General features: G+C 46.9%; 1 protein-coding gene across 2 annotated transcripts in view; it reads right to left on the reverse strand.

Moving 5' to 3' along the window:
• Nucleotides 1-8,122, reverse strand: part of CACNG2 (calcium voltage-gated channel auxiliary subunit gamma 2) — a 52,527-nt gene extending 44,405 nt beyond the window's left edge. The window contains exons 1-2 of one of the 2 annotated variants that reach the window (XM_021553985.3): nucleotides 7,809-8,122; nucleotides 7,121-7,266 (exon numbers count right to left, since the gene is read on the reverse strand). In XM_021553985.3, coding sequence (XP_021409660.1) covers nucleotides 7,121-7,262 — 142 coding nt within the window. In that variant the 5' untranslated portion in view covers nucleotides 7,263-7,266; nucleotides 7,809-8,122. Of the gene's footprint in view, nucleotides 1-7,120 lie in introns of both variants that reach the window. The other variant, XM_021553984.3, reaches the window with a different exon arrangement.
• Nucleotides 8,123-17,299: the final 9,177 nt, after the last annotated feature.

The raw sequence follows: 17,299 nt of genomic DNA on the forward strand, positions 1-17,299 counted from the left end.
ATACAGTCTTTCTCACACTTCCTTGTCCCTGTCCCCCTTTTATGAAACCTATTCTGACCTTGCAACACCACCCTTTCTTCTGCACTTTCTGCTGTCCCTTTTGCTTTACTTCTTATGCCTGGGGGCTTGCTGCTGGTGGATTTTCTGTCTGCAGCCATGTGCTGCAATAGACCATTAACAGCAGTGTCCCCATTTCTGGCACCAGTGAATCACCACGGTTCATGTAGAGCCCTGCACAGTACACAGTCCCCCTTTCTTCACCAGCCAGTGATACCCTCTGCCCCTCCTCACTGAGGTTCTTTCAGGCAACCATGGGGCTTGGAGCCCCCAGCCGCATTGACCTCCCCATCTTAGATATTCCTGAGAATCTTAGAGAAAATCATTCCCCTGAAAACAGTACACAAAGGACGACCACTCACTGAGGCTCTTCTCCCTGACAACCAGACATCCCTCACTGTAGTGCACAACAACTGCCCCAGGGTTATGGCTTGAGAGACCCTTATTTTCCATTTGGATCGTGGCCTGATCCATGTCTGAGGGTTGCCAGGGAGGGCATTTAGGGCTGCCATGAGCTCCTTCCAGCCCAGTTGCTGGCTGCACGCAGATGAGCCAGCTCATCAGCTGAGCTGCCAGTGAGCCCTCCGGCCATGGGAGGCTGGAGACAGCAAAGTGGAGGGAGGCTGACTTGACCACAGGCAGTGAGCAATGAAGGGAGCAGAGGGAGGGGCTCGGGTCTCACCCCCCTCAGAGGTAGCTGGGCTGCTAGTAAGGGGAGACAGCAACAGCAACTGGTGTCATACACTGCTTTGAGGAGGGGGCACTGGCTGGAGAAAGAAGGAGGGCGACAGCCAGAAAGAGGGTGGAGAAGTGTTTATTTAGAGCACAGAGGCAGCACAGCTCCAAAAGAATGGGGTTCTTTAGCTGGAGGGAATGACTATATGTAAGATGGGGTAAAGATGGGGGAAAAGATGGCAGGGAGAAGAGGAGAGAGGATAGAGAAATGAGACAGCAGGAGCAAAGGGGACGGAGAGGAGCAAGGACAAGATAATATAACAGAGAAAAGAGCAAGGGGGATGGGCCTCAGAGAACTTGGAGACAAAAAGGAGAAATAATGAAGGAGAAGATGCTTTTAAGAGAAAGCACAGAAGAGACAAAAAGATGAAAGGGAAAAATAAAGAGGAAAAACAGGGGAGGGAAACGAGAACAAATTAAAATGGAGATAGATAGAATGAGTCAAAGATGGAGGGTAAGGAAAAATCTGGGCTTATATAGGCAGGGGAAAAATAACTTTTAGGTGTATCGTATTTACATTACGTTCTGCATATGCCTAACCAGTGGCTGCCTAACTGGGTGGCTGCTGCAGTGGATTGGGGGGCTGAGCAGGGAGGACATGAAGCAAGAACCCTGCTGTAACCCATTCCTCCGGCAGCAGCCCACTTCTCTCCTTGAGAACCCCCTGCAAGGGGGAAGGTTTCATGCCCGTGAAAGGAAGGCAGCAGCACGTCCCTTGACGAGTGCGATATGGAAGGGAGAAGCAGCGCAGAATGGAGCAGCGAGGGCTCCCCCTGGGATAAACCGGGTATGCTTGATTGGGAATCTGCTCTTAAAACAGGGGCAGGGGGCAGAGCCATCTGAGAGCCTGAAATGTTCCCTGCTCCCCCCGGCAACCGCCTCGCTACTGCTTTTAAATTAAATAAATATGGAGATTCTGCTGTCAAACCTCAGTGGTTCTCCTCCCCCAAAACTCTTGCTTAGATTGTACCAAACCGCAACCAAGTGAGACGGGGGCTCAGAGGGCTGCATGGGGAAAGGGACGGGTTAAAAGGGAAACATTAGATAGGAATAGCTCCTGTTCTCCCTGGCAAAGAGACATTTGTTCTATCTCTGTGTAATTTCTTTATACATTACTGCTGCCACACTGAACCTCCATGTCCCTCCCACTGCATTTCACTCTCACTCTTTTCAGCAAGGCAATTTCTGGTGCATTTCAGGACAGTATTAACCCATTCCTCTTTCTCTGTCAGCAGGAAGATTCATAATTTAAAAGCAATTTAAAAGTCTTTAGTAACAACTCACTAGTGAGGAATAGCATTTCCTTCTCAAATCTTACAAAGGAGCTGAGCTTGCATGTCTCAACCCCTCAAATCCCTGCCTTCACTGTGACTTCAGTCAGGTGTGAATTTAAGCTGAGAGGAGAATCAAACCCACCCAAATCTGGAATCCTGAGTAATTCTTCCTCACCATCTGCCACCCCACTTTTTAAAATCCTTTGTCTTCTTCTTTACCCAAGGCCTGTCCAACTAGGAATCCTTTTCTTCCCTGGCAGATGCAATGCCAGCAACAATCAGCTCTGTGCCTGGTCATTTCCTCCTGCTGCATCTCACGTCTGGGCTATGATGCTCCTGGTCCTGAACAGCGAAGACATGGAGATCCTGATTTAATCTACAGCTACAGCCACTGCATTTTCAGATCAGGCCCTGGATTAGGTCAGCAAGGATGAAAGGAAAAGACCCTTTGTAGATTTGTGGATCCTTGGAAGTAGAACGGCAGGCAATTCTGTGAGCAAAACTAGGGACACTGACAGGAAACAACAGCTGAAAGAAATAAAATAATGAAAGATAAGAGGGAAAACAGAAAAAAACCTCCATATAAAATGGATGTGAAAGGAAAGAGGTGCACCAACAAATAGCAGTGGGAGAAGGCAGTGAAAGGAAGCAATGCAGCGCCAGAATCGTCTGGCAGAAGCTTGTCCACTGTCTGTGCCCTGCCTCACTTTGCTGTCAGCTCTTCATTTTTGCAAACACTGAATCTGCACTTAGCTCTCATGCACTGTTCAGATATAACAAGCTGGGAAGGGAACAGATCAGCTCATTAATTCTCCTTGGGAAGGGTCTCTAGGCAGGAATTATTTTCTCCACCAACATCCATTCAATTACTTGCCTTCACACCAGTCAGATCTACAGGGATGTCTAACCCCATGTGCATCACTCATGCCTGCCTGCCCTGGACTCTTCTCTCCCGCCTTCTCAGTACAAAAGCCTCCCAGACCGATCAGTTTCTTAATAATAATGACAACATGACAAAACCAATAACCTACAGATAAGAAATACATTTCATTTGCTTACTTCATAAAACCCTGATAAGGCATCGTCCCTCACTTTTTGAGATCCTGTAGGAGATCTACAGGAGCTAATGAAAGAATTAGAGAGACAAGGCATCACTCATAATAAAAAGTGGTTTTAAAACATTCAGTGCCAAGGAGGAATTAGGCTGGAATATCCGCAGCCATTTCAAAATTGTAAGAGATGCAGCATCCATGTGGGGCATGAGCTTGCAGATCTCAATTGTTCACTGTTCGTGGGTGTTTTGTGCCTATACAGCTAAAGGGCTGAGAAAAAAAAAACATTTTTCTTGAAGGGTAGAGACTTTTGAATGGCCCAGATACATATTTGGGTGACCCCTAAGTCTGAAAGAGAATCATCTGGAGGAAGATTAGGGAAAAAATCAGAAGCATGATCTGAAGTAATGTGGACTGACACCACCTGTCTGCTTGAGTCCCACCATGCAGCAGGTGCTCACTGTAGGGCACAAGAAAGGGGGGAAAGAAATCCCAATAGAGGAAGAACTTCCCAAATTACACTCTTCTTTGAAGTAATACAAAGATTTGAAAGTGCTGACTGAAAGTCCATTGTAGGGAATAGAATGACTGAAGAGAGGGAAACACAACAATTGAAAGCCTGGGGACCAAATTCTCCAAGAGGAGCTTGCAATTCTGACAACAATGTATCTGTGCATACAGCCCAATATAAGTACTGACATCCATTTTTGCTACTGGATCTCTTGGCCAAGAAGAGAAAAGACAATTTGGTATGATAACTTGAACATGAGGCGTCCACCATTTCTGACAGCCTACAGTGTTGACTAATGCCAGTGCTCCTCCACATTTCCAGAAATGAAGGCAACATTATCAGAGGCTTCCAACCAGTAGCAGATGGCAGTTTGAACTCCATCTTTGATTATTTTCTTGTTGCAAAGCCTCCTGCCCTCCTCTTCACTACCTCCCCTCACCCTATAGACTTGCCCTGACATCTACCCCAGGGAGAAGCGTCTGTCCCATATCCTTTATCAGGTGCCTCTGCCACAGTGTGGGCAGGCTGTGCACAGACCCAAGGTTTTTGCCCTTTTTATAGACTCCTGAGACCAAGCTCTTGCCTCCATAAATCTACCCACTCTATGTATCATGGGGGAGAGGAGCCTTTGCTGCACCCTTCTCCCTCCTGTTCACCAGGGAGAGGGACTCAACCAGGGACATCGTTCTGATTCCTTTTGACAAGAAAGAAGATACCCCTCCCAACACCAAGTTGATCAGACATGACAGTAAGAGCCCTGCCATCCAAGACCTGGTGGGGATATTTGGCTGCACTGTCCTGGGACCAAGGGAGTACCAGCCACCACCCCATGCAGACCGTGGGGCTGCGGGAAGCCAAGCAGAGGCATCCCAGAAGTGGCAGTGCCAAACCTATGCTGTGCCACCTCACGAGGCAAATCCATGCTCAGGCCCTGCTCAGCATGTGCCCATGGGGATGGTTTTGCTTTCTGCCGAGATGCTCTTGCAACCAAGTCTTTATCCAAGTTTTAGTGCAACCTGTGCCCTCAGGCGAGGCACTCAGCTCTGGGCCCAGCTCCCCTGCGGTGCATTGCACCCTCCTACCCCATTTCCTGCTGCTGCCCAGCATTCGGGGGCTGGGGGATTGGGCCAGCCCGACCCTCACGCGTGTGGGGCGAGTGAGAGCAACCTGCCAGGGCCATGCAGGTTGTGCTCAGGCTGAATTTCATGCCGTTCATGCAGGTCTATGGTTTTAGCCCCACTGGGGAGCATCAGCAGGGAGGGCAGGGGACCTGGGCTGGCAGCGCAACATTGTGGGGGCTGGGGGCACTTCAAAGCTTTTAATTGGAAGCATCCTGGCACATTCTTTTGCCATGCAAGCCACTTCTCAACAGTGCCTGTGGGGTCCTGTCAGATGTAAAGGAGAAGGAGCCCCGAGCTCCTCCAATCTGACAAACCTCACCCGCCCCTTCCTCCTCCCCCTCAGACCGTGTCCCTCTGGGTATGGCTCTGTGGGCAGATAGACATGATCTGAATTCACTGCCTCTCCTGGCTGGGGTGCTTATATCTTCTATCTCAACCCCAGCCTCCCTCCGCCCTCCAGCTTGGGGACATGGCTCAGGAAGGGAGCTCATTCCTGCAGCCTCTCTTCCCTGCACGGCTTTGCATTTGGGCTTCTTTTTTTCCCTTCTCTCTCATTAATTTTTAATTAAGGAGATGTCTCCTTCCCTGGTTGTAATGAATATCTGTGTGAAAGGCTTTTCATTTTTTATTAATATATACCTCTATGTATTTATCTATTTGCAGGAAATCTGTGCGTGTGTGTGAGCAAGTGTGTTTAAAACATCCCCCATTAATTTACTGCTATTGATTTTCTGGCGTGGATACAGCATATAGTATTCAGCATAGAGCTCCTCTGCAGGATATGTTAAAAGGCAGCAGTTTGGGTTGACAAAGGGCACTAAATGCAGTATGCGTCAAATAGACCATCGCTCAATGAAGTCACTTAGCTATTCAAAACATGTCCAGCCATCACTCAACCATTTGCACCAAGAACCGGGGTGGGGGGGGGTGGGGGGGGAATTCATGCTTCTTCCTGGACACAACCATTTCCAAACAGCAGCTTTAGCTTTCTTTGGTGAAAGACATCAAAACATAGAGAGTTTATTTCCCCCTTCCCCCTGCCTTCCATCTCCCAGTGCCGGGTTAAGAAAATCATTTCTGCAGTACCCACTTGCTGTTCTCTCCCGACAGGGAGCTCCAGGCACACCCAGCTCCGGTGGACACCGGCAGCACTGATCTTATCCCTGGATGTCATGAAGCCCCGGCAGCCCACCGTCCAGCTGGGAGCTGATTCACACACAGGGCTTTCACAACGGGCTGTAATGTGCGCTCCTGTTCTCTCACTCTCTCCTCACTACGCGTGTAACATAAACCATGCATTTACATCAGTTGCCCCTCTCCCTCCAGCACAGGCTGAAGACCACCTCCCCAGCCCACGCATATGGCAATAGCAGTACTCAGCAACACATACTTAAAATTGAATATTTTCCTTCTTCCCCTCTTTTCCTTTCCTCTCCCTTTAGAACGTCTGATTCCAGAAGTTGGCTGCAGTGGTGTCTCTTCTGTCATCAGACATGTCACTGAGTTGCTGTTCAGTTTGACCACATCAGACTTCAGCTGATTTCTCCATTCAGAGACTTGTTTATTTTAAGCTTTTATCATAAACCTTAAAAAAAAAACCCTAAACCCCAAAACTAACCCCAAACAAAACCCACCTCCCAGCAACAAACAAACTGGGGAAAAATCCCAGCCCCAAACCAAACCAGTCAGCGGCCAACTAGACTCCTTTGCATTCAGCCCAGTGAGATGTGGTTGCCTACAGACATTACAAAATGCTCTCAACTCTGTTTGAGATGACTGGTATCATTCTGTATGAGACATTTTGGACATAACACAGTTGCTTCCCTTTCTCTCCTTTTCCTTCCTAAAGTGAACTAAATTGCATCCAAAGTGCTTTGCAATCACCTCCTCCCCACATTGCCCCTCACTCATGTCTTGTCTTTGCAAATAAGCCATTTGCAAAGAGAGCAATTATTTCACTCTCTGATTGCAGCCGGAGCACAGCAATAACACAGCATTTTGGCATTGCTTACCCAGGCAATACAAACAAGCTGAAGACAGGCAGGCTGCACAGTTGCTTTTTGAAAGGATCTCTCGGTGGTTTTGTAACACACACATTATTTGAGTTGGAGGAAGGAAGTGAATTTTTGGAGAAGGTGGGAGCGGGGAGGGTGGGAAAGAAGAAGGAGAAGGGAACAGAACAGTGAATGTTTTGCCCGTCTTCTGGCTTCTGTGCTCTGAGTAACTGAGCCCACCAGTCTCAATCCACCGCAAAAGGAATGAAGTGAGAAAATGGTGGAATGTGGAGGGATTTATTGGGGGGAGGAGGAAGAAACGTGGGGTGGTGGGAGAGGAAGGGGAGGGGGGGGGTGGTGGTCCACAATCAAATACCTTCTAGGCAGCAGGTTCTCCATAATCCAGAATGGGTCATGACTTCTTCGTTCTTTTTGCTGGTTTCGTTCTCACTGACAGTTTTAGTCTTGCAAACCCCTCTGGAGTAAAGCCAGTAGTCGGTCCCCACAGCTATGGTCATCAGGCTGAAGGCAGCGAAAGCACCAACGGTGGTTAAAAGCATCTGAACACCTCTGTCAAAGAGCCCCATAATTCTTCATTATACAAATACCCAACCGCCTTCTGATTCTTGGGGTGTGTGTGTTTAATAAAATAAAAGAATAATAATTCCGACTAATAATATAATGGGTATAGAGAGAGAGATAGATATCAAAAAAGGGAGGTAAGAAAGCCCACGGAAAAGAGTGTAAATTAGAAAGACCACACGGGAAGAGGCTTGCCTTTTAAATCGGAAACGTTCTGGTTGAAATATAAAAAAAGGAAAAAGGAAAAAGAAAAAAAGAAGAGAGAAAAGAACCAAGAAAAACCAAACAAATAAAGAGAGAACCCCCCCCAAAATGAGACGCCTTAATCCCTTTTTCTAAAATTCTGGTCTCCAGTTTCCATATGTAATGGCTAATTTGGAGATGGCTTCCACAGTGAACAGGGGAGCAGCAGCAGCATCCTCAACACAATCTCTCATTATCTGGACCTAGACAGTTAGAGACTGTAAGAGCAGAGATGCAACCTTCAGTCTTCTTGCTTAGCTCTGCAGCCTGCGCCATGAAAATCCTTTTCCTTCCCAGTTATCTTCCTTGGGTTTTTATTTTTTTTTTTTTCCCGGCAGCGGCAGTCGCTCCAATCCTCTCTCACTTTTTCTCGCTTGCTTCTCCTTCCTTTTGCTCGCTCCTATCACCAAGCCGGAGTGCCCAGTATACTGTAAGCCCTTGATTTCAGCTGAACAGGTGCCGAGGTCTTGCCTCCCATGGCTTTTCCGCACAGCCGCGGCGCTCGCTCCCGGCGGAGGTGGGCGAGGAGAGAGGGGGGCTCCTGGAAGGGGGGGTTGGGGAGGGGGAGGAGGGGGACAGGCGCGGCGCCCCTCTCGGGCGGAGGGCGCGGAGCGGAACCCGGCTGCGGCACCCCCTGCTCCGCGGCGGCCCCCGGCGACTCCCGGGCCCCGCTACCGCATCAAGCCGGCGGCGGCGGCGGCGTTGGCGGCGCGGCGCTGGACGGCTCCCCCGCGGCGGCGGCGGCGGCGGCGTTGGCGGCGGCGGCGGGGTTGGTGTCGGCGCTGGCCGGCGGTGCTGCAGGACAGCTCCCCGGGCGGCGGGGCGGGCGGAGCGCTCCCGGGCCGCCGGTGCTGCAGGACAGCTCCCCGGGCGGCGGTGCGGGCGGAGCGCTCCGCGGCCCGCGGTGCTGAAGGACAGCTCCCTGCCCGCGCCGCCCGCCCTGCCCGCGCCGCCCGCGCCCCAGCATCCGCGGGCGGCAGCCTCCCTCCTCCTCCGCCCCGCTCCGCTCTGCGCGGGCAGGCACAGGCAGCAGGCAGGCAGCGAGGGGCGGGGGGCAGCCTTCCCCCGCCCTGCGCCTCGCCCGCCGCTGCCGGCACTGGCAAGGGTCGCTTCCCCGCGGCCGCCGCGGAGCCCAGGGGAAGACGGCGCTGGGGCTCTCCCTCGCCTACCGCCTTTCCCCCTCCACCGCCGCCCCCCAGCTCAGCTTCCTTCGCATCTCCGCCGTAGGTACCCGGAGCTGCGAGTGCGACCCTCACACCGCAGTTAGACCCGCACAAAACTTCAGTCAGCCGCTTGTCTCCCCAGGAGGCGGGTGAAATGTAACGTGGAAGGGTAATTTAAAAATAAGCATGTATTTCTGCTCTTATTGCTGTTGTTATGATTTTTAAGTGCTTGCTCTTCACTCTTCTCGGGTTTGCTGCAAGTTGCGTATGTCTTGGTATTGCTCGTTTTCCGTCCCTGTGCCTCCCCCTGACCAGTGTTGTGTAGATCCCCATGTTCTTACTTTGTCTTTGGGGATTTCACTGAAATCCCAATGCCTGCTCCAAGAAGCAGACATTTTGGGAAGATTCTTCATGAGAAAGGACGGTTTATGATAATTAGTATAATTTTGTTAAGGAAAGACACCACCAAAATTGAATACCTCCACCCCCTCAACCCTGGGAAAGCAATCCACCTTTCACATCCTCATTTTACACAGAAAGACGCATGAGCTGAATGGATGCAGACTGAAATCTATCACTGCTTAAGTTTTCTGTGTCAGACACAACCCTATAGTACAGGGAACACATACAAAATTGTGCAATACTGACATCTAAGTATGTCATAATCCTCTCTTCCTCAGCAGTATCATTACACCAGGTTAATTACATTAGTCACCTCCTGGTTCTATACATGTAGCTGCTCATTAATGCAACAATCACGAAGAAAAGAAATAATCTAATTCTTGATGCTACCGATTTTGTTTCTCTCTGATCAGATTCATTGTTCAGTGAAAAATTAGACTAGAAGATCTGCTTTAGGTTCACTGCTGCTCTATGCGGGGGAGCAGCGCTAGGGGAAGGGGGTGCTGGGAAGTTGAACCAGTTGGAGAGCTTCAGCCATGCTGCATTTTCATAATTCCAGTTACCTCTTCTCCCTACTCCCTGTCTGGGTGCAGACTGCGACTGCCCTTCCAGGACAATCAGTCCCAGGACTCATGGACATGAAGGGCTCTATAGCAAGCAATCAGGGGCCACCGGCTGCCCTACAGACCCTTGATCATTTCCCCAATTTGGAGGGCACAATCCAGGTGGCCCTCACAGCTGAGACTGAGGTAGAGGTCAGCAAGCACTCATAGTGTCCAGCATCAGCCATATGTAAATCACCACCAACAGGCAGAAGAGGCCCCAGGGAAGGCAGAAAAAGGGACAGGTTGTAGAAGACAGTGCAGGCTGAGATCACTGAAATATTCTTTGTGGACAAACACTGTACCTAGTTCATCTGGGGGAATTCTAGCCTTGCCCTCTCCCATTGGAGCTGGGGTGGGGGGGGCTCTTTCTGTACCCTGGAGCTGCTGAACAGCTGGGGATGAACATGGAGGTAGGTGCATATTGTAGTTTGGATTTTTAGCACTTGTCTGCTGCAGAAATGTGGAGGATGGTAGTTTGGGTGGTAGTTTGTGGACAGGCTCTCTGGTGTCCTTGTTGCAAAGGAATTTGAGAGGCAGAGGGATGTGGAGAAGACCCCTAAGCTGGTGGGAGATTATGGCTCTACAGGGATGGCCTGTGTTCAGGAGTCACCATGAGGCTCTTAGCTTGGAAAGCTAGGGAAGACCACCCAAGGACCTCTCCTCCCCTTATATATCTCCTGAAAGAAGGAAGGGGCCTTGAAGAGGAAGGCATAAAGGAAGAATAAATAATTCTTGGGGCTCTGAGCATTTTGTTTTTGGCTAATGGTTGTTCCTTTCCAACCCCACCCCAATATTCAAGTCCTCTCATTCTTCAAAGAAAGATAGAAAGCCTGGGCCAGGAGTCTGAAAGATTCTGAAGAAGAAAAAACTTAATTTGGCTATTCTTGCACTTAAATCCATCAGGCACAAACATCTCATGTGTGGACAAGAAACTACTCTGGAAATTTGGACCTCATACTTCCAAGGAAGGTTGGCTCCTCAGTTACTCTGTACTCTCAAATAGTGTATTACATCAAGAGAAGGGCATGTTCTCCCCAAAGAAATTGCCAGTGTAAGAAGGACGCATTTGCAGGGTAGCAATTTCTATAATCTCTGGTTAAGAGCAGTCAGACCTATGAGAGCTCAGCGCATCTCAGGATCAGAACTAAACATGGCTTCCTGCTTCACACTTCTCAATTTCCAGAAATAATTCTCTTCCTGCTATCCTACTTATATATACTCTTAGACCATTCACAATAATCCCTCCAGAGTTCTAAATGCCACAGGAGAAGAATGGAACAAAGGCAATGCAAATGCCAGACTGTCCTGTGTGACTGCTTGTGCTGTGGTTAGATGCTGTGCTGAGATTTCGTCTTTCCTACAAAGAATCATTAAAAATTATAGTACGAAACAGGAATACAGAATAAAACCACTGTGGCCGATTTTTACAACAGTCACATCTTCTGAATAGTGTAACACAGAATGACATCTATAGAAGAGTAAGGAGAGAGAAATTAATAGTCTGGAGGAAATAGAGAGATTTTAAATTACATTTTAAATTACTTGAAATGAGAAGCTGATGAGACAGGGAGCCACAGGAAGTCTGCTTCCAATGGCAAACCAAGAGTGCTGCTATTTGTGGAGAGAAGGGGCAGTGCTGTAGGAAAAAAGGGGCATGAGAAAGATGCAGGAAGCGAGATGAAGGGCACAAAGTCGGAAGCAACTCCACGGGATGGTAATGAGACTGAATAGTGTTTGTGGATTGAGTGCTGCAGTGGAGCTCTTTGGCACATCGGATAAAATCAAACAGCAATAGTGTATAAAAATTGAATCTAGGAATCTTCATCCTGGGAAGGCCAGCTGAGAAGGAGCTGCTGTAATGAGCTGTAAAAGAGATAGAGTTGGTGCAACTGCATTTGCAGGCAGAGCAGAGGTGTTAATAGGGAAATGCACCAGCAGAGGAGATGTTAGGAAAAACAAGTGGGGTTAGGGTTATGATCACAGAACTGGAAGCCAATGCGGCTGAGAAGAGAGAAAAGATATGGTGTATAAAGAGAATTAAAATGTAAGATATTCTATTGGAGAAGAAAAAAGTCATGTATCTGTACTGTTAGAAAAGCAGATGGGGTGATCAGAGCAGTCATCACTGACATCCAAAGCAGAGGGTCCCAAAGCACTTAAGAAATATTATTCACATCATATCTGCATGCTGGTGGTTTTCTTAGACCAGTTCAACAAACTAGAAAGCCAAGGAAAGAAGATTTGTGGGTTTTGCTAGAGAATTGCAGTTGGAGGAGCTAGAGATGGAGATGATAGACATAGGAAGATAAATGCAGATGGAAAAAGCCTCACTGGGCATCTCTTCTTTTCTTCAGGTTCATGTAACTTGAAGATCAACAACACAGTTTAAACCTCAGACAATCAATACTACAGCAAAGTCATCTCTAGAGTAACCCTTTGACCAGAAATTAAAGAAGAAGGGAGATACAGGATATGGAGGTCTATCAATTAAAATGAGCAGATTTCCATGCAAAATGGGTGTGGGTTCTACCCTAGGAGTGCCTAAAACAACTCTTGTGATAGACAGGAGTGGACTCTGGCAGGCACCAAGTATGAGATTCTAATGCTGCCATACAGAAATCCCTCAATTTCTCACTTATGTCCTCTTCCAAGCTAAATCTTGTACAAATGGTTCATTTAGCCTCACAACACTCCTAAAAAGTAACATGTTCATTAGTTTGCAGAGACACTGAAAAATCCAGAACGTGTTCATAAAGCACACCAAAGTGAAAGTGTTTGTGCTGATTTTAGTGGGAACTGGGTGCTGTTATGAATGATCTGGATGCCTATGGGTACTCAAGATAAGTGTTTCAGATTGAGTCTTGAAGCTACAACTCCTGTGCTTTCCATGTGAGACTCCTTTTCCCCTTTTTCTTACACAACTTTTCTCCCATTGAGTGGTATATTTGAAGACGGTTGGGAAACAAAAAGTGTCTCTCATGAGCCCTAAGGGTTGATTTCTGCAAACAGGAATGCCTTCCTTCTCTACTCAGAAGAGATAGCTGGAGAAGACTGAGATACCCAGGATGAATTTTCCACCATGATGAGTTGCTGCGATGTGAACTGTTTTGCCTCCCTTTCTCTTTCCATGCTATGCTAAGGCTGGTATGTACAGCAGCCTCCTAATCAATAGAAATAGAAAAAAAATCAATACCTGCAACCCATTAGCCCTAACAGAGGGCAGGCTGCTAACAATTAATTCTAGCTGGAATTCTAGTATTTGGTAAAGCACTCTAAGTGAGGATATATGTGTGTGTATATATATATATATATATATATACATATATATATATATATATATATAAACACAAACCAAATATGACTAGCAGAGAATATAAGTTGTGAGAACATTCCCCCCTCCCACCAGCCTGTCTATCCCTAAGTATTTACATAAGTATGCTAAACTAAAGACATGCTTCCCCACTCAGATGCTGTGCCTCATACTTATCCTCTCCAGAACATGCCTTTTTCTACACTTAATCTATAATCCCAAAATACCTTCATGTTGGACTATCTTGAGTATAAATAAATGCATGCCTCTACACTCCCTCACCCTACATTAACCATATATCATAGAAATCCAGCTTGAGACCCACTTATTCACAAGCATACAGCCATTGTTTCTCCTTTGCTGTATCCCTAGATCCTTCATGGAAATTCTCTTTTTAGTTCACATTCATATCCAAAGCCAGGCACAGACAGTTCCCACTGACATCTACATACATCCAACCCTGAAATCATATTCCAGGCAACAAAAAGTTGGTAAAAAGTTTTTTGGCACAGGTTTTGTAATCAGAATCTGTTCTAGGGCCTAAGGCACAGGGAAGAGTCTCCAGAATGGATCAGAGAGGTAACAGGTCTCATTGCCCTTTGTGCCTGAAATATGGGCACCAATAACTATGCTGCCCCCAGTAAAGCCTTTGTCCATTTATCCACTGAATATAACTAGATTAGACCATCACTCCTGATTTCTCTCTCAGGGAAGGAGTGGTTTGTTCTGGTCAGCTTCAGAAAGTCCAAATTAAAAACAGTCATCATTTCTTGACAAACAGTTTTATGAAACTCCCCTGAGGAAATGTACATGGGCTGTGGTTTGGTTCTTAAAGAAAAAAAAAAAATCCTGTTTCCATGTAAACATAGTAATCAGAGAATTGCAAAGAATAAGTCAAAAAAGAGAAAGGCTTTGCTTTTTTCTAAAGGCTTTCAGAATCTTCTTAGAAGCATCAGTGCAATGATAAATGCTGAGGTAAAGGTGAAGCATACAGTGAGGATGGTTTGTGTTGACACTGATCGATATCCTGTGGTATCAGTCTTCCTTTCAGTGTAAAGGGCACAGATGGGGACAGACAAGAGGATCTCGTGCAGCCGCATCTATTCAGTGTCATCATTTAAAGCCACAATCCAGCCCTAATAAGAGCTTTTGCCATCTAGACCTCTGCAGCCACAGAGGTATCACTGGGGCTTCCTCCATGGACAGACTTAGTCTCCTAGGTCTGGTGGTACTGACACAGACAACACTGCAAGACAGCTATGCAAACTTTCATCTTTAGGATACCCTGAGCTTTACTTCTGTCAGATAGTTTAGGGTATTTGGGCAGGAATAATGGACATTTAACTTCTCTGATGCTCAGTTAGTATATCAGGGTTAAAAGAATTCTTGAAGCAACATTCCAAGAAAAGGAAGAGAAATTATTAGTGTCTAGGACAGACTATTTAATTCCTCTGAATTTTCAGAGGGACAAATCAAGAGCAGCACATATCACAGCACCTATTCAGGAGTTCAGTGAGTTGGCATTCTAAGAGAATTCAGAATCAGCATATCTCACTGATGCCAGAAACAGGCTACCAATTTTCATGTGAGAAGGATTTACTTCTGTAGTCCTACATAGTCAGGGAGGCATCCCATGAGGTGTAAAAGTACCTAAGACACTGTTTCCGAGCAAGTCAGCTGATATATCATGACCACAGAGCTCTTGTATGAATTCCTAGGATTTGTTTTCACATTACCATTGTAATGGTTTAGGATCCCTCAAGTGAATTCCTATAGAGGAAGTAGGTTAAACACATCAGATTAAGCCAGTCAGATGCTAGACTGAAGTATTATGGTGATGCATAGAGTATTCCATGGATAGAAATTGTCAAGAGGTGGTATTCTCTGCCTTGGGAATAAAGGACTACTTTAAAAAAGGAAGCAAAACACGTTAAGTCTATTTAGGCTTCTAACTCCATGTTTAGACAGTGAAGAACTGTCCTGATTTTCAGCTGTGCTAAGAAGTCAGCATCTCATGTCAAATTTAGAGGGGCTCCAAACACCTCTGAAAATCCAGATTTCTATTTTGATGTTTTAATGTAATTTAACATAGTAGCTTTGATCTCATAAACCAATAAATTTCTTAACAGAAATTAAATAAAAAATCCCAAGCCCAAATGGTGGGCTCATCAGTCTTTTACATTTTCAGTCATTCACTGCAGCTACTGACCACTTTTGAAAATTTCTGAGAATGATCAGAAAGCAGCACTTATTTATATGGTGGCAAATCATGGGCAGTGAGAAGCCTACTGCAGAGGCTTCTCTCCCAGCAGTGCACTTGGTTCATGCAGCTCCACCATACCATGCTCAGGGCCTTGATGATGCCTCTGTGCCACTATGTGGGTCTCTTTGGCAGCTGACCCCAGCAGAGACTGACCAAGCACTCCAGACCATCCTCCAGGAGTGTGGAATTATGGTTCTCCTTTGTGCTTCTGTAATTTATTTGCTCAGTTGTTGTCCTCTTTAACACAGTGAGCTAGTCTGGCAGGGGACACAGGGAAGCATCTCTCAGCCATGCTCTGCAGGCCATAGCAGAGACATGGGAACATACACAGGAGTAGGCAGCTCAGAGCAGGAGAAAGGCTGTTTTTTCCCTGGGTTACGGGGGCGGCTGGGAGATGAGCAATCCCCTAAGCAGAGCTGGTCCTCCTCCCATGCACATCAGTACCGCATTCTCTGACAGGACCCTTTTCCTGTGTCTGTTAGATAAAACTATTCATTTGCCATCTTTCCACTAGCCAGTCTGAAATGACAAAACACTTCTCTATTTCACAGACCATTGGGACTCTTCTCTGCAACTGACCTATATTGGTTATAAGCTTCATTTGTTCTGGCCTGCACTCCTCTCTCTTCTCCCACATGGAGCACATGCACTGCTCCTCCCCCTCAAACAAACACCTTTACACATCCAAGGACATTGTAAAAATAAAATTATCACAACCTGGCCCTCTGGGAACCTCGGTTTTACAGTTTGACCCACTCTGATACCAACAGTATTCACAACCCAGTTCAAGAGAGACAGACAGTGAGTGACAGAAAGCAGGCAGACAGGCACAGACAGAAGGAGATGGAGGAATCGGGGAGAAAAGGAGCAGAAGGAGAGAAACAGGGGCCCTAGTCTAGAACACAATGGAGAATGGGGGATGGAGTTATAGGGACAGTAAAAAACTTAAAACTATAGAAAATTGAAGGAAGAGAGAAAGAAGTAGATGGGAGAAAAGCAAAGGAAAGTACAGAAGAGAAAAGACATGCTCAAAGGGAAGAGGGGGAGGTCAAGTCAGGCAGCAAAGCAAAATGGTGTCTGTGAAACAAGGCAGAAGAAATAAGAAGGTGCTTGTGAATATGGGCACTACTTTTTCATGTCTCCTTTTCTGTTATGAGTACACTGTGAGGAAAAGGGCAAGAGGAAAGGGAAAGGAGGATAAATAAATACCTGAGCTGCCATCTTAAACAGTTTCTAATAGTCAAGCAGATATGCTTGAAACAGGCAGTCCACAGGTTGCAAACACTTGGGTACAAATTGCAGTTCAGCAGGTAGGAAACTGTCTGCACTAGCATAGTGGCATTTACATTCCTGGGTCCACTGGGTCTCTCTGTGCACTGGCAGTGAGAGAATGCACTGAATGCATAAAAATGCTTCTGTTTAGTACTGGGGAATTGTGCTCTGATGGCTGCCCTGTATCCTCCTTCAGGTTCCAATAAGAAAACCTCAGCCCCAAACACACAAATGCAGTTAGTCTCCCTTCTTTTTATATAAATCCCTTCCTCCCCACTGCCTGATGCCAGCTCATTTGCACTCCAAGGGTCCATCTCTCTCTAGCATCGTTCTTTTGTTGCTCTGCTTTCACTCACCTCTTTCCTTATGGCTCCCCTTCCTCACTCCCATTGATTCAGCTCACCCTCACACAGGTCTGTATAAACACACACACACACACACACACACACACACACACACACACACACAGAGAATTTATCTCCATCTCTAGCTATCCACTTATCTATGAATGTAGTACCTGGCTGGCACACATCCCTCTCCCACGGACAATTCATTGATTTCCACACCACAACCCTGCCAAATCTGCCCGTCTTTCCTTCCTTCACAGCTTTTCTCTTGCTGCCCCCAGCCACTCTGTTTCTTTGTCTCTCCCTGCACAGTTCTATATGCTTTTCCCTCTTTTCAATCCATTCTTCCTTCTCCCCAATTCTGTCCA

This window comes from Lonchura striata, chromosome 5 (assembly GCF_046129695.1).
Source record: "Lonchura striata isolate bLonStr1 chromosome 5, bLonStr1.mat, whole genome shotgun sequence".
Classification (NCBI taxonomy): Eukaryota; Metazoa; Chordata; class Aves; order Passeriformes; family Estrildidae; genus Lonchura; species Lonchura striata.